This window comes from Peromyscus maniculatus, chromosome 1, assembly GCF_049852395.1.
Source record: "Peromyscus maniculatus bairdii isolate BWxNUB_F1_BW_parent chromosome 1, HU_Pman_BW_mat_3.1, whole genome shotgun sequence".
Taxonomy (NCBI): Eukaryota; Metazoa; Chordata; class Mammalia; order Rodentia; family Cricetidae; genus Peromyscus; species Peromyscus maniculatus.
The window spans coordinates 163,293,511-163,318,270 of record NC_134852.1 but is presented as its reverse complement, the minus strand read 5'-3'; the positions used below and the strand labels follow the sequence as shown (position 1 = coordinate 163,318,270).

Below are 24,760 nucleotides of genomic sequence, written 5' to 3'. Positions count from 1 at the left end.
ATCCATTGGTTCCAACTTTTCTCCTTTCAGTTCAAATAGCTAAGCACTCCAATGCCCATCAATCATCTCTCTCTGTGTTCTCCTGGGATCACCTATCTCTTGGTTGTGAAATTGATTTCATCCTGTCCTCTATCTCAGCCCAGTACATCAAGTCCTGAATGCCCAGGTCATTCTTTTGTCTCCTAGAGCACCCAACACAACCTCATTTATCCATTCAGGCATCATGAAACCCTTGACAAATGGAACTGTATTTAATTGATTCCGTGACTAAAGCAGGAAGCAAATGTGGGTGTGGGAGCTCTGAACATCTGCTGAGCCAGCCCCCACCCAGGAAAGAAGTGGAGTGGACTTTGGATCATTCTAAATGAATCGTCCAACTGTACAGGGCACAGCCATTCTCTAGGGAAGCAAGCTTTCCACAGCAGAGAGTTGGGAACAGGAGCAAGAGAGACTTACTTGGCAACAGGCACAGCAAGGTGAGTGTCCATGATCAAGTATTTTGTACGGCTCACTGAGGGACAGAGATAAGGGGTTTGTGTCAAGTGAGACATGGGCAATATAAGTGGATGAAAGGTGTTGGAAGGATGTATTGTACTCGGTTTATTGTGTCTGCTCCAAAAGTAAAGTGGAAGAAGGAAAGAAAATGTTAAAGGCATACGAACTCAGTGGGCAAGAGTTATTGCCACCGAGACTGACAACATGAGAGTGAGATCTGGGAACCAGATCTTGGTAGAAGAACATCAACTCCCACCAGTTATCCTCTACCTCCAAATGTGTGACATGGAAAACACACACACACACACACACACACACACACACACACACACACATACACACACACATACACACACACAAACACACACATACACACACACACACACACACACACAAACAAAATGATAGATAAAGAAATTAACGTAACTTCTTTAGTGGCCGTAGAAAATTGAGCAGGACAAAACACACATACACACACGTGCACGCATGCACACTCACACACGCGCTACACTGACAGTGAACTTTTCTTGAGCACAAGGACCTCCATTTTTCTAATATGTACATGACATTGGAGAAGCCCCACTCTTGGTTTCTTTTCCAAAGTCTAAGAGACTTGAACTCAATGTTCCCCAAGAGTCCTTCCACTGTGGCTCTTCAGGATAGATTTCCAATCTATGCAAATCAAGATTGAAACACCAGGAGACATGCAAAGAGGGAAAAGGCACAACCTGTCTTCTGGGATCACCTAACCTCTCTGGGCCTTACTTTATTTATCTGTGGGACTGGGGTTAAGTTTGAAAGAGATGCCTTGTAAAGCATTGGCTGCCTGGCATGCCCAACAAGTCCTGTAAAGAACGTTTAACATTGTCTCTAAAATGGGATTAGTGAATACATGGGGTTGAATTGCTCAAGAAAAAGTCATTCTCAGTTGGGTTTTTTTATTTGGTTGGTTGCTTGCTTGCTTAGTTGGTTGGGTTTTGTTGTTTTGTTTTGTTTTGTTTTGTTTTGTTTTGTTTTTTCGAGACAGGGTTTCTCTGTGTAGCCCTGGTTGTCCTGGAATTAACTCTATAGACCAGGCCAGCCTTGAATTTACAGAGATCTGCCTGCCTCTGCCTACTGAGTGCTGGAATTAAAGGTGTACACCACCACACCTGGCTTCATTCCCAGTTATTTTAAAGTGTTTAATGTCCTATGTGCGTGCATGTACGCAGGTGCACAAGCACATACGTGCACATCTGTATGGAGGCCACTGGTCTATGTAGGGTGTTTTCTTCACTCACTGTTCATCTTATCTTTTAGACTGGCTATCAGCTAGCCCTAGAGATTCCCTGTCTCTCCTGGCAATAAAGACAATAACAACAAAGTTGTTTTTATTATTAATTATTGTTATTACATTATATTTACTTATTGTGTATGGCCAGACATGTGCCACTAAATGTGCTTGGAGATCAGAGGACAACTTTGGGGAACCAGTTCTCTCTTTCCACCATGTGAGTCCCAGGGCCCAAACTCAAGTCATGAGGCAGCAAGTACCTTCACCTGCTAAGTCTTCTCAAGGTTATAACGGTGCCAAAGATCCAAACTCACATCCTCATGCTGGTGCGGCAAGGAGCTACCGATGGAGCTGCCTCCCCTGCCTCTTGAAGTCTTTTTAAAACTGTAAAACACAAGTATGTAGGTGATGAGTGATTCTGTTGCACATGTTTTTTTTTCATCAGCATGAATCCAATGACTCCACCAGGCCCTCCGGTCAACTCTGTATATGTGGTGGCACCCCCCAACGGTTACCCCGTGGTCCCAGGAACTGTGACTCAGGTGCCTCTGTATCCAGGCAACCAGCCTCAAATCCACGTAATTCCTGGGAATCCACCTGGTTTGGTGACAGCGCAGAAAGTCTTGAAAAATGGCAAAGTCCTGGGGGTAAGTGAAAGTTCACTTTGTGAGCCCAAGGCCGTACTATAGAGGAAAGCAGGGGTTTGAGATAGATGAACAGAAATTCCAAATAAGAGGCAGCAGAATGGGATAGCCCAGTTAGTAAAGTGCTTAGGGAAGTGCTTGCAGGCTGAGTGCCGTCCCTAGAACCCACCTTACATAAGCTGGCTGTGGGGATGCACACTGTGATCCCAGAACCAGGAAGGTAAAGACCAGCAGATCCCTGCAGCTCTCTGGCCAGCCAGCCCAGCCTACTTGGTGAATTCCAGGCTAGTGAGAGACCCTGTCTCAAAGAAAAAATGTAAATGGCTCCTGGAGAAGGATATCCAAGGTAGATGTCAGCCTCATCATTCACGTCCTCACACACGCACATAACTCACACAAATGATGTGCAGTGCCCAAGAAACCACACACTCACACTCATGCATAAACATACACACATATATAAATACACATGTGTGCACACACATATATACATACATGCATACATAGATACATAAATACAAACAAAAAGAAAGAAAAGAAACTTCAAATAAATCAGGTAGGGCTGACTTAGCAAAACCCAGGTCTGTTGTAAATCTCTTTATCACAAGGAGCCTCAGTATACAACCTTGTAGTTTCTGATTTGAGGCATTTAGGAAAAAAGAATTAAAAAAAAAAAAAACAGCCAAAAAGCAGTGATCTTGAATGTAGATCCTTTTGCCTCTATGCATTTAGTTGCTATAGCTTAGGAAGTAAGAGTGTCCAACAAGGACAAAGTTTCCCAAAGGTGGAATGAAGCCCAAGGTTGCTGAAATCAAGTCTTTGCCCAAAACAGAAAGAAGGCAAGCAGGCCAGACAAGCAGCAATGGCTGAAAGTCTGACCTAAATAGCACAAGGGAGCCCACTTCATTGTGCAATCCATGAGTGACAAGCATTGGTTCTGACCCAGAGCCCATGTTCCAAACCCAGCTCATGCTCTAATCTTGCTTAGGGAAATCTAAAAAGAGGCAATTTGTATATTAAAAAGCCTCCAGTGGTGCATTTCTGAGACTTTAGCCTCCAAATAAGCCAAGATGCACAAGAAATGTGTTACCTCTAGGTTTATTTGTTGCAGTGTGGCTTATAGAGACAGAAGGATGGATACAACCGAACTATCTATTCTATTTTTGTTTCTGTTGCTGTGGTAAAATACTCTGATGAAAAGTAACAGATGGGAAGAAGAAGTTTGTTTGGCTTACACTTTCAGGTTACCAGGGAAGTCAAATAGGAATCAGGTTACATCACATCCACAACAAGAGCAGAGGGAAACTAATACATCTATGCTACCTTCTAGCTCTCATATAGCTTTCTCCTAGCCTATACAGTTCAGGACCCCTGTCTAGGGAATAGTGCTGCCCACAATGGACAGGATTTTCCTACATGAATGAGCAATGGAGGCAATCCCCCATATAAATTTCCATAGTCTAGCTTAATCTAGATAATTCCTCATCAATACTGTCTTCCCAGGTGACTCAATGTTGTGTCAAGTTGACAGTTAAAACTAACCAGTATACTATCCATCCATTTAACATTGGTCAAGTCACTGTATTGTACTAATAACAAACAGAATGTTATGGAACTATGAAGGGAACAAGGAAGTTCTTTGTGCAATAATTGGGTCTTACTCCGAGAAATGTTATTAATGTACCATTAGTATAAACTTAAGGAAACAATATATATGCTTTTTACAACATGTCTGCAAGACACACACACACATACATGCATGCACATACACATATAAACATGTACAAACTCACACACACAAATACAAAGAAAATGTAATGACCCAAAGATATGCTCATGATAAAATATTAAGTTAATAAAGTGTAGAGACACTGTTTCTATGTTACCAAGATACATGTTTGAAAAAGAATAATAGAAGGTTATAACAAAATGTAAATGCTTGCTTTCTCCAGGATGGGTTTGATTATAGATAGCTTTAATTTTATTATATTGTTTCTCACATTATTTTTTAGAGCAGGGAAACCAAATGGGTATTAAAATATAAAGGAAGTTAAAGGAAAGGCAAGATCAGAACTCAGAGGCAAAGGTTTCAGCTTGTGGCTCTCCTGACAGGCCATCCAGATCCTGATTGGCTTGGTGCACATTGGCATGGGCTCCATCATGATCACCAACCTCTCCGGGTACTATATACCTGTTTCCCTCTACGGAGGCTTCCCCTTCTGGGGAGGCGTTTGGGTGAGTAGCTCCAGTCTGATGCTCAGGGCCATGTTGCCAAGCTGTTCAGGAACATGGAGGTTCTTGCTCAAATGTCTTAGTTGGAAAAGGAGTTGGGATAGACTATAACGAAGTGCCATAGGCTGGGTAGCTCCAAACTATAGAAGTGTGTCATCTTCCAGTTCTGAAGGCCGCAAATCCAAGACCAGAATGTCAGCTGGTAGTCACCACTGCGGTCTCTCCTAACCTTACAGCTAGCCATCCTCTCCTGGTGTCTTCCCTTTGTGCCCGTCTTGTGTCCCAACTCTTTGCTGCTGCTGCCGGTGCTGCTGGTGGCGCTGGCAGTGGCGGTGGCGGTGGCGGTGGGTGTTTTAAATTAGCGTACAAAGTAACGGGTTTATTATAGCACTTTCACTCAGACTTTGTTCTTACTTGTCTTCTCCCTGACACTCCTCCTCTCTTGCTCCCCTGCTCCCCTCCCACTTGACCCCTTCCTTCCCCGAATACCTCCCTGTTTCAGTTTCATTTCTGTTGCTGTGATAAAAATAGCCTGGCAAACAACATAGGGGGAGAAAAGAATTGTTTTAGCTACAGACTACAGGGTACAGTCCTTTATTGAAAAGAAGTCAAGGTGTTGGGAACTTGAGACAGCTAGTCACATCACAGCTGTAGTCAAGAACAAAGAGAAACGAATGCATGCATGCTCACTTTACAGGCTTGCTTGGGCTCAACTCATGTTCTCAACTCCTACATGGTCAGAAACCCCTGTCTAAGGAATGGTGCTGCCCACAGTGACTTTCGTCTCCCCACATCAACTAACAGTTAAGATAATCCTCCCCAGACACGACCACAGGCCAAATAAATGTACACAATTCTTCATTGAGAATGTCTTCCTAGATGATCTAGGTAATATCTGGGGGGGGGGGGTTGTTGTTGTTGTTGTTTGGTTTTTTGTTTTTTTGGAGCTGAGGATCGAACCCAGGGTCTTGCGCTTGCTAGGCAAGTGCTCTACTACTAAGCTAAATCCCCGACCCCCTGTTGTATTTTTAAAATGGCAGGAAGGAGTCACACCATACAACTGGGCCCACTGGGAGGTTTATTGAGGGGAGAAGAGAGAAGTGGCAGAAAAGGGGGCAGAGTCTTGTGCCTGGGGACAAGAGCGAAGGAAGAGAGAGAGAGGAAGGAGAAAAGAGATGCGCGGTGGGCAAGGCCCGCTTTTTTTAAGGAAACATGGCGAATGCTCACAGGAGGTGCTTTTAGTGGCTGCAGCTGAGGAAATAGCCTGTGAGGACCCTAGGGGCAGGCCAGTACAGATGCCTGAATGCTAACATTTCTCTCTTTTGTTTATTATAAAAAGGGGTTAGAAAGGGGTCGCAGGTGAGGTGGGGATGAGGATGCCGTGTTCTTGAGACTGCTTCCTGCTGGCCTGGGGAGGTGTCAAACATCTTTGGGTGACCTGAGAAAACTGGGGTACTGGCCATGTCCTGGGGTGGCTGGCTGTTTCACTTTGGGTCCAGACTCTGTGGAACCATCTGGTGCTTCTTGGACCTGGCAAGATGTTGTTCGAGGTGAATCCAAGTCCACTCCCCAGAGCTCACAAGAATTTACTTAACCAGCACCTGTGGAGTCCTCTCAAGAACAGTCATTATTGTGTGAAGATTCAAATTCAGCTGTTGGCATGGAACTTTCAGAACCTGTTGTAGATAATGGAGAGACAAAAATGTCCCCAGAAGAATCCTGGAAGCACAAAGAAAAAAATAAGTGAAGCAGAGCCAGGCGGGTGGCTCCTCAGGAGATGGAAGGCCACCAGAGGAAAGTACCCAAGAAATGATGGAGGAGGAAGAAGAAATACCCAAACTTAAGTTGATGGTGGCACCGCCAGGTACTCCTAAGAAAGAAAATGAAAAATGCTTTCAGTTCCCCAACTGCCTGGTCCAAAAAATACTGAGGCCAGTCTCACATGCAGGGGAATGGTCAGAGGCGGGTAAGCCCACCAGAAACCCCATTGTTGGTACTGAATAGAGGGCAAAGCTGTCGGCGAATGAGAAAGCAGATCTGTTGCAGGTGAAAGAGAGTAGATCTCCTGCAGATGGAGCAGGCTGATGGGGTCCTAGTGTGAAGTGGGTACCTTTGGCGGCCATGCCAAGGTATGCCGCTAAGCAAACACGCCACACACAACAGAGTCAGTGCAAGAGGTTTGAGGGAAGGGGGGGAGCAAAGAGTGAAAGAATGAAAGGCTACGTCGGAGTAGGGACTTGATAAAAGAAAGCTTGAAAGTAAGGGACCCCCTTCCACCTATTGGATCCATGGCAGAAGTCGCAAAGGTCCTGTAAAATACCAGGGTGCTGGTAAGTGGCCATTTTGATTGGTATCTAAGAAGTATGGGACCAGGTCTGACTGGAAAGGCAGATAGATAAGTTAAGCCCTTAAATCAAGTGCTAGACATTGAGGTAGGAGCATTTTCCATGAGTGAGGTAGAGAGGGTCCAAAGGCTGGAATCTCTAGCATCCCAGAGAGTCACCAAGGACCAACAAAGAGGCACAGCTGCTCAGTGGACCATCATCCAAAAAAAGCAGGGGCCAATGGGCTAAGAGCCCGATTGAGACACAGACACCTGGTACCAGGACTTCAAGAAATGCCAAAAGGCAAGGAGAGGACTGTGCTCGAGAAATGAAGCCTCATTCATGGGAAATGGCCAGAAGCTGGAGGCTTACCAATCATCAGTGTTGAATGGAGAATCCCAGTGATCCATTAGGTGGCAAAGTAGGGCTGTTGCGGGAGGACCAGGTTCCAGGGTCCCAGCATGTCTCAGACTGCCAGGAGAGCCTTCCCAGACAGGGAACCAAATGTTGTATTTTAGAGTCATACCATACAACAGGGCCAGCACTCCTTGTGTGCATTCACTGTTTCCTCATAAAAGGCAGGCCTTGTCCACCTCCTGTCTCTTTTCTCCTCTCTCTGTCTCTCTCTCTCTCTCCCTTCGCTCTTGTCCAAGGTATTTCTTGTAGATCATCAACCAGAAACAGCAGCATTTAACTCACAAAGAAAATGATACTGGAGCTAGGCTTTCAAGCATTGTTCAACAGACACCCAGAAGACTAAGCTCAAAATACTTTGTTGTTGTTGTTGTTCAATAGTCAGTAGAGTCTGTGGCCCAGCAGTGGAGATGTCTAATTCACTGTCCATAGATGGACTCAGAGGCCATTTTAGTGGAATATCTAGCAAAATAGCTATGAATTCTTTTTCTGAAAAGGTCTGTGGCTTTTATTAGATTCTCGAGGTGATCTATGACTCCACGAAAATACAATCCTTCCTGTATGCCAGTTTATTGCCTTTGGACTCTATGACTCTTTTCCTGGTACCTCCCCAATACACACACACACACACACACACACACACACACACACACACACACACACAGCTCTTCTCCAACTTCCTTTCCTTTTTGTTTTTCCCTCACCTACCTGTGACTCAAATACGTTTTCCCATAAATATCCGAACTCCAGAAGGACCTTAGAAGTCAACCAATGCCAACCTTTCCTAGACAATAAAAAGAAAACAGATTGGCACTCTGCCATCCCCATAAGGATGTATCCTTCAGAGAACCTGTTCCCTCTTTCTCTGACCCACATTCATGACTCAGTTCTCTTCATGACTCATCCTTCAAGGCTGCAGTTTCTTCGGACTCTGAACTGACCTGGGCATGGACCTCAATCCTCTTCTCTCTCCCAACCCTCTACAGATCCCTGGGCTTATAGATAGACCTGTATTGAAACATCTCATAGTGTCGCAGCTACTCACTGGCTTGCTGTGTCCTGTTAGCTTCCCTTGAGTGCTGGTGGAACACCAGGAAGTGCCCTGGCATCCCAACAGCCCTGCTGGCCCTCAGATTGTTGGACCCCAAAGTTTAGGGTCTCAAGTGGGCGCCCCAAGAACCCAGACTCCAGTCCAGTTGATGCAAAAGCACGAGGATTTATTGAAGCTTCTGTAACAGAAGGGCAAACTCTTGTCCTAAGAGCAAGAACCGCATCTTACTGCAGCCCCATGGGGGCTTTTAAAGGAAAAACCCACAAAAGCCATAAGATTACAATTTCCATACAATTTCGTTTCACAAGATCATGGTCTGGTTACAGAGTGATCACAGAGGGGGTACAGTTACGTCAACAGGTACATTCTTCCTGAAACCTCAAGGCGGGATATCAGGGTGGGAGTGGAGTTTACACAAAGGTCACAGTGGTCCTTCCTGGAACACCTGCAACTATCCCAGTCACAGTTGAGCACATCTCTTAACAGAAATCTCTTTATATTGTTATATGGTTGCAGGGGAGATTGAACAATGGCTGAGTCAGGTTGCCCTTGGAACTAGATTTTTAGTTTCTCATTTCCTGGTGCTTGAAGTTTCTCTTTTCCTGAGGCTTGGGGGTGTAAGCCTGAAGGGCTAGGGTCTTTCAAGGTCACAACTGTCCTCCCTTTGTCTTCTCGTGTTTTGTTGCTGCCATTGTTTGTCGTTGTTCCTTGTCACTCTCTCACTCCAGCTCTGTCTTCCTAGTCCCCGTCCATTCCCAATGCCCTCCTCCAGAGCAAAGGGACCTCTCCAGTGTACTAACAAGAACATGAAAATCCAACTCTCCGCCCTTGCTTCCTAACACATTTCTATAAGGGAAAGGCTGTGAAATTGAGACTTGTTTCTCCAATGACAGAAAAAAAAATAGAACATTTTCCTGGGAAGGGAAGCAACCCAAATATTTTTTCATTTTAGGTAACTATGCCTCTGCCCCAAGTGGGAACACAGGATGAAGGCTAAGACATTGAGTCTGAAGTCAAGCTACCTGACTTTGATCTCAAGCTTTGCTACTTGCTCGATGATTTTGAGTGAATTGTTTGAAGTCCATAAGCCTCATTCTGCCTGTATTTTCAAATCTGCTTTATTCACTTTTAAAATTGTACACATATGTTCAATATACTGTGATTACATTCACCCCCACGGCCCTCTTTCACCCCTCTCCCCACCCCTGCTGACCCCTGTTTTTCCCCAACTAGTCCACCTCCTACTTTCGTGGTGTTTGTTTTTTTTTTCTTTTGACCCACTGAGTTTAATTAGGGTTGCTTGTATGAGCATGTGTGACAGGGTGTTTCCTGGAGCATGACAACTCACTAGGGGCTACACTGCTGAGGAAAATGCTATCTCTCCTACACCTAGATTTTGCCCATCTTTTAAAAGGAAATAACAGTAGTGTTAGATGGAGAAAGGAAGATATGGACAAGATTGCTACTGGGTATGGGATGATGAGAATGTTCTCGACTTAGATTGAACAACTCTATAAATAAACTAAAAATACTGGGATTGTGTACTTCAAATCAATGAATGGTAAGATGTGGATGTTCTCTCAACAGAGCCATGTCTTAAAGCACCTCAAGTAGAACCCAGCAGATAGCAGAGTGTGTGAAATCTTAGCGGCTCCTTCTCAGACCACCACTGTTATCACACTGGGCAAACAATGGCAAGTGATCCCTCAGCCACATTGCCTGCAGAGCACCAATATTGGCAAGAAATTCTCCCTTTGTGTGATGCTCAGCATCTGAGACTCGCATTCATTATCATCTACATGACTGAACAGAGCCCATTCAGGCATGCAACAGGAAAGACTAATGCTGAACTCCTACCTGAACACCCAGAGAAGTCAGCACCCTTTTCCTCTTCCCTCCATGAATCCTGATATAGACCCTGGAAAGTCACAGATGGTGAAGATGTGTAAACAAACAGCAGGAGATGGGGTAACATCAATTGAGTACTATGAACAAGACACAGTACATATGAGGCATAAGTTACAACAATGATACCTAAAAAGATATGAATGTCCACATTTTTTCAGATGAGGCAACAAAGACTTGGGTTATTAACTCACCAAAGATCATGTAAGTTTCAAACTAGACTTTAAAACGTGTTCGGGTGAATCCTAAAGTCCTGATTATCCTATCACTGTCCCTTAGCCAGTCAGCACACACACGTTTTCTACCGTTGTAGAGCTGGGGTCCCCATAAGTAAGTCTGTATGTGAGAGACTATCTGTTCTCAGAATCAGATTCCTAAGGAATATGATGCCTAACTCATGGTAAGTTCCCAATCTTGTGTACAAGTTTATCATTTCAGGATCTCTTTCCGTGGCGGCAGAGAATCAGCCCAATTCTTCTTGCCTGGTAAGTCACATTCTGAAGCTGTCTGTCCCAGCTCGGGACCTATAGTGTTGCAGTGAGGAATAAGACTGACAAGCAATCCTTCCCTTAGTCTTGCACCACCAAGACAGACCTAGGGCACTCGCCTGCACACTATCCCTTGTATACAGGCACAGACTACACACACACACACACACACACACACACACACACACACACACACACACACGGGTGTGGGGGGTAGGACAATGTCAGGATGGGAAGAAAGATGGAGGGAGAGAGGACTAGCTTGCATAGGAGGCCTTCACAGGAGGAGACACAAAGCTCCCATTGTCTCAGGACACACTACACAGAGTATGCCCATAGCACATAGAGCAGGTTTCCAGCCATTCCTGCAGGGGCCAGTAAAGGTCCTAGCGCCTGCTTCACTAAGAAATCTAGAAACGGAACTCTGAAGAGCCATGTGGAAAGAGCTTTTGTGCTTTGTCCCTAGCAATGGACCAGTGTACTAGCTCTGCTTCCTTGATGAGCAGGTTACCCAGCGTAACTGTCTCCTAGTGATCAGGATCCTACAGTCAGATGAGCTGTATTGGAAAACATTCAGAAAGGAAAGTTTAACATATCTAGACATACCTTTCTGTACATTGTCCAGACTCATAAAGTGCTTCTGGCCACTAAACTATGACTTTGATAAATGATTACCATGGTGAAGAGGATGTGCGGTCTAATTCAGCACGGTACAAATGGGGGAGGGTTGCTGGCTGAATCTGCACGCCTCAGCTATACTCAACGTCCTCTCCCACCTTGACCCTGTGTGTCTCCTCCAGTTGAATGGCAGCGTGGGCTTGAACATCTTCAGCGCCATCTGTTCAGCAGTGGGCATCATACTCCTCATCACAGATATGAGTATCTCGGGAACATATGTTTACCCCAATGACTACCCTTACTACTACTACAGCAGCACGGTGAGTGTCCTCAACCACTGAGCTATGTTCAGACCATGCCAGAAAGAGCCTGGCAAACCAAGACTTCCCGCTGAGCACTGGAAGAAAAGGAAATGCTTTTAGTGTCAGGACAGGGTTTAAAGCCCTCCGCTGTAGCCTTTCCTCAGCTTTCACTGCCTTTGTAAAACAGTGCCTGCCTTGTAGCACTGGAAAAACTCAACGTGATGATGCACAAAACTTTAGTAGCCCTCCACAGTTCCAGCCTTCCTGCCTGCTGTGTAGACCAGGGTTCGACAAACATTTTTTTCCTCCTTTGAAAACTCCTTTCTGTTTAGTTTAGTTTTTTAGTTTTCTATTCAAAGTGCTGGGTTTCATCATTATGCATACCTGTCATCCTCCTTTGTCCTCAGTTGTTCCCTTCCCTACTGTCCCTTTCCGCCCCCCTCCACCTCCAGCTGGTTCACTCTCTTCCCCTCAGTTAGTCCAAGCTCTGCCTGCTTTTCTCTTTTTTTAATTGTTTAAAGACTTATTTATTTTATTCTATGTGTACAAATGTTTTGCCTACATGTATGTCTGTGTACCACATGTATGCCTGGTACCCACTGAGGTCAAAAGAGGGCCTTGGATGCCCTGGAGCTGAAGTTACAGATAGTTATGAGCCACCATGTGGATGATAGGAACTGAACCCAAGTCCTCAGCAAAAGCAGCCAGTAATGTTAACCACTGAAACATCTCTCCATCCCCCACCTCCCTTATGATGTTTTCCTCCCTTCTCAGGATCCCCCACTTCTAGTGTTATGGCCTACAAAACACACACACACACACACACACACACACACACACACACACACATTAAAATCTAGATTCCACATATGAGAGAAAACATGAAGCATTCATCTTTCTGAACCTGCTTATTTCTCTTATCATAATGCCTTACAGTTGCATCCATTTTCTTGCAAATATCAGGATGTTAACAAGATTGGGCCCTGTGACAGCGTCATAAGGGGAACCTAGGATTGCCAAACCCTAACAAACGTTTTCGGCAGAGCCAGATGGGCTTTTAGGCTTTGCAGGACATACAAGTCCTGTCACAATACAGCAGGCCTTTAGCATCCACAGAAAACAGCACATGAACAAGCATGGCCAGACAAGAGCAGAATCAGCTCTGACAACTGTCACCTGCCCGCCTGCACTAGCAACCAGCACCGTCTAACAGAAATAGAATGTGGGCTGCATATGTAATTCTTTGCCACACTGAAAACTGCGACTATTTTTATTAAATTTTTCGGTAGCATACACTACTGAAAGACAAAGTTATGGCTGGAGGAGGGACTACAGAGACAGGCACTGAGGCGGGTTCTTTGTTTACTCCAGCCACTCCAGGGGGACTCAGCTCCAGGTCTCAGTAGATGAGGGAGTCCAGAAAGAGTGGTTATTGCACTGGCAGACAGACAGACAGACAGACAGACAGGCGGCAGCATGGTAAAGACTTTGGGGATAGTTCAGGCCCACACAGCAGAGTAGAGGTCCAGTCTTATAGGTCGAGGAAGGGAGGAGGCTGTGGTCCACAGCACAGGCCTGCCACAAAAGGAGCTGGGGGGGGGGGGGGGGGTTGCATTGCCAAGGAGGAGGAAGGATTCTTCTAATGTGGGACTTGGATGTGGGAAAAATGAGGGGCATTTAGTTAAGGTGCAGTAAGGGTCGGGCTATTTTCTTTTTGCGTAGTGACCCTTTGAAGTCCAGGTTGTTTTACGCTAATAACACATCTCAGTTTGGGCCTCAGCACTAATCTAGTACTCCGCAGCCACAGGGACTGTGTGACCGAACTAAATGGGCAGATTCGGGCACGTTCTGTCAAGCTGCCAATGGACCACAGCCTCACCCAGCAGACCAAGTCCTCCCCGCTCCCTCTCCCCCCTCCTCTCTTCTACACTATGTCCTCCGTTTTCTTAGAGGTTTTCTATCAGCACAAAAGCACGCTTTTGTTTTTCCCATCTCATAAAGTAGCTCCATCCTTCAGTTGCTGGAGACAAAACCATGAAGGAGCCATTGACCCCTCTCTCACACCTCGCAGCTGGTTTCTTAAGGAATCCAGGTGGTTCTTTGGGAATGCATCCAGAATCCAGCCATGTTTCCCACATTGTTTCCCACTGTAGAGGGGGTCCTAGCCACCGCATCTCTCATCTCAGTCTGTGCCCCTGCCCCTGTTCCTGCCCCCCACCCCCTGACACCCTGGCTTCCTCAAAGCTCTCTTTGGCATGGCATCCAGCCTGATGCCTTTGGCACACAAGGTCATGTGTATTCTTGACTCAACTCATTTTATTAAGAAATTACCCCGATGCAATCTTTTTTGGCATTTCCTTAACCAATAACCCTTCTTCCCCTAAAGGCTGCTACATTGGATGATAAAATAACCATTTTCTACCCACAGTTTAGCCTCACAAAGACCTAGGAGACATTGGTCCCTATAAGGCTAGGGGAGGGAGACTTTGCCAAGGCCACCCAGATGCTCCATTGCAGAATCTTGTCAAACTCATAGCCCAGCCCTGATGCCCTCAGATTTCTTCTGATTGCAGACAATAGGCATGGCTCTTTCTGGTGTACTGCTCATCTTCTGCATCTTGGAGCTCTCCATCGCAAGTGTGTCTTCCCACTTTGGCTGCCAAGTGGCCTGCTGTCAGTCCAACAATGTGAGTCCTGGGGCTCCTTTGTGGGTGGAACTATACCCTGAGATGATAGAAAACTCACAGGGTCTCTGTGAATTTTGTTCCTGCTCAAGAGGAAGAAGTGGAAGAATATCTACAAGTCCCAATGTTTGTCTTTAACTTGCCTTTATTACTGAGGCACCTGAGTCTACTCTCTGTTGTTATCGCTAGGCTGGGTAATTTGTAAAATAAAGAGGTTTACTTGCCTCTCAATTCCAGTGGCCGGAGTATCTAAACAGCATTGCCCTAGAGTACTTCTGAGTACTCTCTGCCTGGTTATAACACAGCAGAGAAGGAAAAGAAGAGTGGCCTAGTTGAGAAAGATTTAAGCATGTGTGGTGGCCTTGCTTTATCACAACATCCTCTGGTGAAAACTAGCCCTCTCCCTGAGTCAAGAATAAACCCATTCATGAAAGTGGTACCCACAGCCTGATCGCCACCCCTCAGACCTCACCTCTTACCGGCCCCACCACCTCAGCCACTCAGTGCTGGAGTGTAGGCTTCCAGCAATGAACCTCCAGAGGACTGCTCTAGCACTGGTGAAGTGTGCATCTGCTGTATGCCTTTGTTTTTCAGGTGGATGTGGTCATTCCAAATGTCTACACAACAAACCCAGTGGTCTTCCCAGAACCTTCGAACCCAATACCAAGTTATTCCAGTGCAGTTCAAGACTCAAATAGGTGAAGCTGAAGATTCTAGAAGAATCTTTCACTGAGACCAAGTGACATCCTCCCTTGCCTAGGCTCCTATAAAACCAGGTTCTGCCTTTTCTGACAAACTGAGCGAAATGTCTCTCTTACTGCTTACACTGTGGACTTGTGCTTCACCTCACTCCAGCAAGTCCTGATGGCTATCTACTAGAGTAAGGTGGGAGATTGAAATGGATTAAACAAAGATGTCCTCCCAAGACAGGTGCATCTGTATGGTGACAGCCATCTCTACGCCAGTCTTGGTGTGCACACATCCATGTACTCCCTGCCTAAAATAGTTTTCATAATAGAGAAATAGTTATCTCATCACTCAAACTTCCCTCTGTCAATCATTCAATCATTTAATAAATATATATTGAGCATCAGAAATGCCCAAGGTATGAACATGACATAGTTCTTGACCTCATGGATAAGCAAACTGCTGGCCTCAGAAGAAAATTAAATAACTCTGAGCTGGGCAGTGGTGGCTTAGGAGGCAGAGGCAGGCAGATCTCTGTGAGTTTGAGGCCAGCCCAGGCTACAGAGTGAATTCCAGGAAAGGCTCCAAAGCTATACAGAGAAACCCTGTCTCAAAAAAAGGAAAAGAAAAGAAAAGAAAACAACTCTATTTTTTGCTAATCTAGAGCAGTATGCAGGGGGAGAAAACACAAAAAAAACACAGAGGTGGATATGATTTATTCTGTCGGTGATGCAACAAGGAATGAGGAAGCAAAGAATTGGGAGACCTCTATAGAGGGTCAGCCCCTAAAATTGCTGGTGTCTTTGTATACTGGCACCACTGAGTTCAGTAAGTTGAGTTTCATATGACTTTTAGGGGTACAATATTTAGCCTATAAGATAGACCATGTAAAGTCTGCTAATATGATTTCAGATATCATTTATAAGAAACCAGCACATAAGTTGGGGGTTTCAGTTTCCAATAATGAGGGATGGGATCAGCAATATTAAAAGATGAGTTGTGAAAATTGCCAGCAGCAGGGGGGTTACTATAGCATCTGCTAGGTAGGAACCAGGGGTGATGCTAAACACCCAGCAACCACAGGACATCCCCAGAGCAAAGAAGGCTCTGGCCCAAAATGGCAACCATGCTAAGATTGAGAAATAAAACTCATTTTTTGAGGAGAAAACAACAACAACAATTATCTCAAAGGGCCGTGAAAGACTAGTTCTTCCAAACACACAATTTTTTTTTAGTTCCATAAGTATTTATTCCACTACTTAGGTTTCTGAGAGATAGTTACACAGAAGGTCTATTAATCCCTGGGCTCCTGGAGGACCGGCATGGATTGCTAGCGTGCCCTCCTAGTATGTTAAAAATTAAGGGCAATGAAGATAACAGTGGTGATTAGATTCAGTGCTCTGGCCTGGAACTAGTCCCTTAACTTCTCTGCAGGAAGTGCCTTCCTTTGTTAAATCAGGATAATGAGACTCCCCTGCTGTTGTGTGGTGAGACCAATTAGCTACTGTCTTGGAAGGATTCAGACCCATAAACACATTGTAATCTATTCAGAGCTGAAAAGCTGGTTGATGAGGACTTTGTGAATGTCAGTCCATAAAACCAAAAAGAAAGCAAGCATGTAAGTTTGCCTACAAACACACAATTTTACAGACCCAGGTTTCCTTCCTATATCCACAACAAAAACAATTAAAACCGAACAGATGGGAGAATCTACATTTCTTCAGTTGGGCCAGGCATGAAAGATATACATAAACCTGATGAGGTTCAGGATGCACCACCCCAAAATGTGTCATCAGGCACTTGAGAAAACCTGTAAGCAGGAAGAAGGTCATCCTCACCTTCCCTTGTCCATCCCCCTGAACATGGAGCTCACTCAAGGACCCTGTGGACCCCTAGAGGAAAGGCATCCTGCTGTCTGAAGACAGAGAGAAGACATTAGGCAAACAGGCCATGCTAAGCTCACCTGTTCATCACCTTAGATCACCCTTTTTTAATTGTTTTAAGATGTTATTTATTTTTATTTACGGGGTGTTTTGTCTTTATGTGTGTGCAGCATATGCATACCATGCCTGCAGATACCACAAGAGGGCATTAGATCTCCTAGAACTGGAGTTACAGCTGGTTATGAGCCACCATGTGGGCATTGGGAGTTGATTCTTAGTCCTCTGGAAGAGCAGCCAATGCTCTTATCCACTGAGCCATCGCACCAGCCCCCAGAAGGTTTTTTTTTTTTTCAAACCCAGTTCATGACTATCCACATCTCCAACACACCAGGCACAGAAATAGCCACAAATTCTCCCATCATCTTGTCTTTGCTTCCCTACAAAGGTCAAGAGAAAGAATCATAGTAAGTAGATACATATGCTTTTCCCTTGTTCTGTCTTATTTCAGAGGCTTCATCCATGAACCTAGTGATGGGACATGCAAAGATATTTGTTGATGTAACCAACCGTCTTATTAAATAAGAAACACAGAAACAATGTAAAAGAGAGAGCCGAGAAGTCAGAGCTCAGAGCTAAAATCTCACCCTTCCTCCTGCTGTCCCAGCTTCGCGAAAAGAGACCTACTTCCTGTCGGTTCGTTTTTTTAAAGTATGTTGTTCTGCCTTCTCATTGGTTGTAAACCCAAACACATGACTGCCTCGTCACTGTCTGAATGTACAGCCCCCTAGGTCTTAAAGGCATATGTCTCCAATGCTGGCTGTATCCCTGAACACACAGAGATCTTATGGGATTAAAGGCGTGTGCCACCACCGCCACACTCTTGCTATGGCTCTAATAGCTCTGACCCTGAACACACAGATATCTATGGGATTAAAGGCGTGTGCCACCACCGCCACACTCTTGCTATGGCTCTAATAGCTCTGACTCCCAGACAACTTTATTTATTAACATACAATCAAAATAATAATTCAGTACAATTAGATTATCACCACAGATATTTCTCCTCCCACCAACTGATAAAAACTAATTATCTTCTTACTAAATTTTTATTTTGGAAAATGGCTATTTTTCACTAAAGACGCTTATCTACACTGACAGGAAGTGTTTTTAATTCAACAGCTAACAAACATATCATAGACATCTCTGCTTCATTTATTAAATGGTAAATATTAACAGATAGAATCCTCATAAGCTCTTTTAGAGTCTTTCATTGATTTCCTCCAATGCAAAGACGTCCTGAGTTCCTAGAGTTAGAATACACTCACCTGCTGTGTAATCCCTATCTCAGGGACCCATGAGAGCCCCCAGTACCCAAAGAACGAGTCTCCATTCAGAAGCCCCACAATCCTGTCTAAGAGCCATTCACTCCTTCTCCCCACAGCACGCAACCTTGGTCCTCCAGCCAGACTCAACAGCTCATGGGTAAAGTCCACTAGACTTGGTCATTTGCTCACTCATTACACAATCACCAAATACCTGTGTGGGAGGCCGGCCTCCCACCTTTTAAAGGGTTCCTATGAGGAGGAAAGAGGGATAAGAAACTTTTAGATAGAAAGATAGTTAAGAGGAGAAAGACAGAAATACAGGATAGCTTCAGGAGGACCTGGATCAAAACCCAGCAGTCCCTTCTGCCTCTTCCAAAGGGATTTTTTATAACAATGCCAAGGGGCAGAGCAAAAGACCTCCCCCTTGCTAGATCAAAGCACACTGCACAGCCAAGTGTAGACCCTTTCAAACACCTGGTGACCGTGTTCATGGTCAAATCATACCCTTAAGCAACCCTTCTAGGTAAAGCAAGCTCAGATTCTCTGACCCTGAGGAAGTTCTCACTAGGAAACCTCTGTGGGTCTCTACATACCTGTCCATGCAGATGGCAACCAGGCCCCACTCCTAAGTGCTCAAAGGCTGATAAGAAGGAGTAACATGTATGGCAGCTGTGGTTTGAGGACACAGGACAGGTCAAAGACCTTAGGACAGAATATGTGGAGGGAACAAGATTATGGGAAATGCACCCTCCTCTGATCCCAGTGACTGGCCGGAGTGTAGAGGGTGGAAGTGAAAGCTGACTGTTCTCCATAATCATGCGGGAAGAACGTGGGAAGCAGCTCTGCAGAGGCACCACTGAGACCACAAGTGGGAAAACAAAGCAAGTCAGAGAAAAGGCCACAAGCATGCGAGGAGACCAGGTTACCGAGAAGAGAAAGCCTGCTCCAGTTCTCTGTGACAGAAACAGGCAAGGGACCAAGATCTGTGTTGAGTGACAGCTGTGTTGATTTGCCACCTGTCAACTTGGTGACCTCCACCTGTCTTGGTTTTTGTTGTTGTTGTTGTTGTTTTTTTTGTCCTGTTGCACTGAAGAGACACCACGACCAAAGCAGCTTAAATAAATAAATAAATAAATAAATAAATAAATAAATAAATAAATAAATAAAAGCGTTTAATTTGGGGGTTCACAGGTTCATAGAGTTATACTCTGTGATCATCATAGTGGGGAGCATGGCAGCAAACAGGCAGACATGGCACTGGAGCAGTAGTTAAGAGTGTACATCCTGACTCAAAAGTTGGAAGCAGAGAGAAGAGAAAGAGAGGCAGAGAGAGAGAGAGAGAGAGAGAGAGAGAGAGAGAGAGAGAGAGAGAGAGAGCAGGGAATGCTGTGGTTTTGAAACCACAAAGGCTACCCCCCAGTGACACACCTCCTCCAACAAGGACAAACCCCTTAATCCTTCCCAAACAGTTCTACCAACCAAGGACCAAAAATTCAATTCAAATATATGAACCTGTGGGGGAGGACATTCTCATTCAAACCACCACACCCTCTGGACAGTTTTGCTTTGCTGAGTAAAACTTTAGAAAAATCAGGAAGGAAATCTCCAAAGTCAAATCAAAAAAAAAAAATTGAGATATGACTTTCTAATTTTAAATTTATTTATGAATAAATAAAAAGCAGAATTACAATTTGGGACACACTTGTGCAGCCCATGGTAGCCTAGGATGTTGGTAATGAAGATATTTTATGAGAACAGAGAAGTCTATCCTAGTTCTAGTAGGGGGGAAAAAGGTCACTGGAATTTTTGGTACTTTCCTCAAGCTGGTGAGCTAAAAATAAAAATAAGTATGTGCCGGGCGGTGGTGGCGCACACCTTTAATCCCAGCACTCGGGAGGCAGAGGCAGGCGGATCTCTGTGAGTTCGAGGCCAGCCTGGTCTCCAAAACGAGTTCCAGGAAAGGCCAAAGCTACAAAAAAAAAAAAAAAAAAAAAAAAAAGTATGGACAAATACAATGTAAATCTGCTCTTGTATCCCTGGGAAGCACTAATGACCTAAGAGCTGAGAAACTCCTCACAGGAACATTGACATGTTGATAACATCTGACAATTAGGAGCCTGAAAGCTCCGGGCAAGGCCAACAGACCAATCTCCACTGTTGTTGACAAGAGCTCCCCAATGCCCCGCCCCATAGAATCTTCCACCCTAGAAGTCCCTTCTCTGCCCTTTAAAAACGCCCAAACCCTCTGTGCCTCAGTGCACAGGCTCCACACCTGGAGAGTCTGACGGCCTCCATTGTTCCGATGAGAGCACAGTCTGCCTCTGCTGAGGGTTGCCTCTGCTCCCTTTTAACCTCCGTCAACCCCGATCTAACATGTCAGGTGGATGTGCCAGCAGTGGCTGCTGCCCTGTCACTAAGTGACCAGGATTTTCACAAACTCTCTCTGAGCTTTCAAGGGCCACAGTAACAAAGTGACAAGAAAAGGATAGCTTACTAAATGGATGGCCCCTCAGTTCCGGAGGTTGGAAGTCTGATCTCAGGCAAGTCTGATCTTGTATCAGCAAGGCTGGGTCCTTCCGAGGACTGTGAGGAGACTCTCCTCTGGGCTTCTCCTAGCCTCCGGCTCATGGCAATATCTAGTGTGTTCCAGCACTACTCCAGTTCTCCCCTGCACCTTCAAATGGTATACCCTCCCTGTGCTCACCTCTGCAAGTTCTTTAACTTCGACCCACAATGCAAACACAGGTGATGCACATGTGAGAATAAGCCTGAAGCCACACCCTAGAAAGCCCTGGAGAATATCCACTGACATGTGTAGTCATGTTACTTGTACAATAAATTGGTATGTGGATTAAAGAATTTAAATATGGCCGGGCGGTGGTGGCGCACGCCTTTAATCCCAGCACTCGGGAGGCAGAGTCAGGCGGATCTCTGTGAGTTTGAGGCCAGCCTGGACTACCAAGTGAGTCCCAGGAAAGGCACAAAGCTACACAGAGAAACCCTGTCTCAAAAAGTCAAAAAAAAAAAAAAAGAATTTAAATATGTCTATTTATTTCTATAGCCAAAGATGAAGCAAATTGTCTCAGGTTAGCACTGTACTCTTTACCAAGCAAGAAATTCCTTAGGTGGGAAACAGCTATTTGAGAATGTGTTCGGGGATTTTTCTGTTTGCTTATGGGATAAGCCAACTAACTGCACAGACTGTTCTCAGACCGGGGATATTTTGGTCCATGTTAACTTAACAAATGATTGTTCCAAAGCAGTTCAAAGGGAAAGGGAAAGTGAAAGTGACTTTCTCAAATATATATAGAAACCCAAGAAGACCAGCAACAGTCTGGCTGTCAACCAAGGCTGCAAGATGACGGTGGTAAGTACCTCTTGATCTATAAGGGGAAATCTATAGTGGGTGAGCTGGCCGGTTTACTGGTCTTGGAGGGAATGAGTATCAGCTTCCATTTTTGAAAGCTTGTATGAAGTTTATTATTTCTGTGTCTGCTTTTCCAGGAAAAGAGTTCTTGTGGGGTAGGTATGTCCCAACTGAGTCCACAGAGCTTGAACCCAAGCCTGTGATATAGGGAAGAAAAGGCACTAGATTGGCATATGAAGCTCCTGATCCCCCAGGAGCTGTGAGATTCTCTCTCTCTCTCTCTCTCTCTCTCTCTCTCTCTCTCTGTCTCTCTCTCTCTCTGTCTCTCTCTCTCTTTCTCTCTCTCTGTCTCTCTCTCTTTCTCTCTCTGTCTCTCTCTCTCTCTCTGTCTCTCTCTCTCTCTTTCTCTCTCTCTGTCTCTCTCTCTCTTTCTCTCTCTCTGTCTCTCTCTCTCTTTCTCTCTCTCTGTCTCTCTCTTTCTCTCTCTCTCTCTGTCTCTCTCTCTGTCTCTCTCTCTCTTTCTCTCTCTCTCTGTCTCTCTCTCTCTGTCTCTCTCTCTCTGTCTCTCTCTCTCTTTCTCTCTCTCTCTCTCTCTCTCTCTCTCTCATTGGAATTTCTGGAGAGAACTGAGCAAAGGACTTAAGCATAGGTTGCTCCTGGTTCCTCTTCTTTGGGGATCACTTCACTGACTCTTTTTCTCAATCCAAAGAGAGGCCTCACTTCCTTCCCCTTTTCAAAATATCTCTGTGGGATAGACTTGTAAACGATCTAGGTTTCTCTAGATGCTCAGAGCAACGGCAGAGGCTTGTATTTGAGCCAGAAAACTCCCCTCTGCTGAAGCCGAGGTGCCCTGTCTGGAGCTGAAATCATCCTCTCCCCGGGGAGGTGTTTGGTGAAGGTCCTGCTCTCTCTGTGTTCTCTTCATGTTGGCCTTGCTTCCCCCAATGTTGCTCATGGAACCTCTTTCCTCTAACCACCTCGCTTTCTGTCTGTTCTTGTCCATAGCCTCACATCCTACTCACTCTTACCCAGAGAAGCCACTCTGTTTCACTCTAGAAACGAGAGCTGTCGGGCTCTAAACGTCTAGATTTGCCTACCAGTCCCAAATAGACCAACTAAACAAAGTAATAGTGAAAGGTAGAAAAGGTGTATTCATTGTGACCTGACTAAGAAGCAGAGCAAAGGATGACTGGCCCCCATCCAGATCTATCTCTCAGTTCCTAACATGTTAGGTTTAACTGGAAAGCCAGAGGTATACATAGCTAAGCATTTCTAATCAAGTTGTGGCCCCACCCACCATCACTGCCTCAGCTCTGGGCCTTCTGCAAGGCAGTCTGAAAAGTTGTCAGTAGGCGACCTCCTTCTGGATGGCATCACCTTTCCAGCCTTTTCCTTTTCTGTGAGTACAAGACCACACCCTCAGGCCTCCCTCTCTATCTGAGCAACCTGCCAAGGTGCTTGCCTCACATAAAGATGGTTCCTCTTCTTTACAGAGGCACTAGATATAAGGGAGTAAGTAGCTGTTCCTTTTCATTTGTCCTGGAGACTCTCAAAGACCCAGAGAGACTTTTACCTATGGGCCTGAGAGAGGATGTGAGAGTTCCCAAAGCCATAGAGGTGACCCATTGCAAAGTCACAGTTTATGCTCAGACATTCCTGCATCCAGATCAGCCTTCATGTCCTCTCCATTCACTCTATTTCCAGGTCTCTGGGATAATGGTTTTTGGTGGTTTACTCCTCTTATGCTTAGTGCTGTTTGTTCAGAGCTCTTCTAGGAATGGCTGTTCATTCACCTACAATCAAACCACTGAAGTGAGTCCTGAGGCTCTCTGGGGAGGGGGGAAGGGGAGAAAGATACTCCTTAAGAGGGTGGTCTCTAGAAGGGACTTCCTGTTTCTGGCTCTCTGTCCAGAGGCAGGAAGAGTCATACAGTGTCTGAGTCCTACAAGTTTGCACATCCTTCTTGCATCTTTATTACTAAAGCTCTCTGTGCCTGTGTTTCCTAGGTACATATTTCCCGGTCCCCAATCACCATAGCAAACATGGAGGACAACTCAAATGAAGAGAGATACCAACAGGATCATTCCAGAGAGATCGAGCATTCTAAGCAAGACTAAAGATTAAAATGAATCATCTCCCTTCCAGATGTACATCATTCCGCTTCTTCCTTTCCTAAAACCCTAGGGAGATATCTCTCACAGTAAGTGCATTCAAGGGTACAGGTGAAGCTCAGAAGTAGACCCTTGCCTTGCCTGTATTAGGGTAAATGAACCCTAACAACATGATATTCTTTAGCTCAGCCCTGCCAGTCTTCACTAAGAAGATGAAAATTCAGCTGGTATTCATGCATTATGTATTGTCAGCATCCATGTGCATGGTTTCATATATATACCATGTATTTGGCTTTCTGCTTGTGAACTTGTAAAACAGAAAAACAACTACCTAGTCATCCAATTTTATTCTTGTTATCATTCATTCACCTAATAAATATGGATTGAGCACCTGATATGTGTGAGGCTCTGTTCATAGAAGAGAAGAGGGTGATACTAGGTGCTGTGATGTAGTCCTCGACTTCCAGAAACTTGTGGCTTCTGCAGAGATACTTTGTAAACAGTTCTCTCTTACACAAAACAGCATGGGGGAGGGAAAGAATGAACACAGTGACAGTGACGGATGTGGCTTCTTCTGGTGTTGATACAGTAGGGGATGAGGAAAGCACAGAGCCAAGCTAGCCAGCTAAAGAAGCAGCATTTGAGTGAGTCATTTAAGGCCAGGGATGGGAACTTCCCTGGAGCTTCACATTTGGAAGGGCTCTAGGGAGAGAAAGCATCAGAATGATCACTTAAACGTTATTCTTGTGAAGTCTGTGAGCGATCTGGACCGCTAGAGCAGCACTGAGGTCAAAGAACAAAGCTTCACTGAAACGGGAACTGCCAGGCTATCTCCAAGAGAAGGAAGAGCAGCCCCACCAAAAGGGAGTTTGGATTGTTACAGGATGCTTTAAATTGAGTGGGAGGATGGCAGGAGAACATTGGGGGAAAGAAACTTCTGTAAACAAAAGAAGAAAA

At 45.1% G+C, this 24,760-nt stretch overlaps 1 protein-coding gene and 1 long non-coding RNA gene across 2 annotated transcripts; both read left to right on the top strand.

Annotated features, from left to right (window-relative positions):
• The first annotated feature begins 325 nt into the window (after positions 1-325).
• Ms4a8 (membrane spanning 4-domains A8) lies at positions 326-15,470 on the top strand. The gene is made up of 7 exons (XM_076560007.1): positions 326-476; positions 2,214-2,415; positions 4,525-4,647; positions 10,764-10,823; positions 11,627-11,764; positions 14,320-14,433; positions 15,025-15,470. The coding sequence occupies exons 2-7, from the start codon at positions 2,215-2,217 to the stop codon at positions 15,130-15,132; spliced, it is 744 nt and encodes a 247-aa protein (XP_076416122.1). The 5' UTR covers positions 326-476; position 2,214; the 3' UTR covers positions 15,133-15,470.
• Positions 15,471-21,546: 6,076 nt separating this feature from the next.
• On the top strand, positions 21,547-24,198 carry LOC102916998 (uncharacterized). The gene is made up of 3 exons (XR_443174.4): positions 21,547-21,692; positions 23,397-23,504; positions 23,699-24,198. It is a non-coding gene; the product is annotated as an uncharacterized LOC102916998 (long non-coding RNA).
• Positions 24,199-24,760: the final 562 nt, after the last annotated feature.

Excerpts from the sequence above, each read along its gene's own strand:
- Ms4a8 (XM_076560007.1), top strand. The coding sequence starts at position 2,215 with ATGAATCCAATGACTCCACCAGGCCCTCCGGTCAACTCTGTATATGTG. Across the intron at positions 4,648-10,763 it reads CCTTCTGGGGAGGCGTTTGG|TTTATCATTTCAGGATCTCT; the intron begins GTGAGTAGCTCC and ends CTTGTGTACAAG. Across the intron at positions 10,824-11,626 it reads AGCCCAATTCTTCTTGCCTG|TTGAATGGCAGCGTGGGCTT; the intron begins GTAAGTCACATT and ends TGTCTCCTCCAG.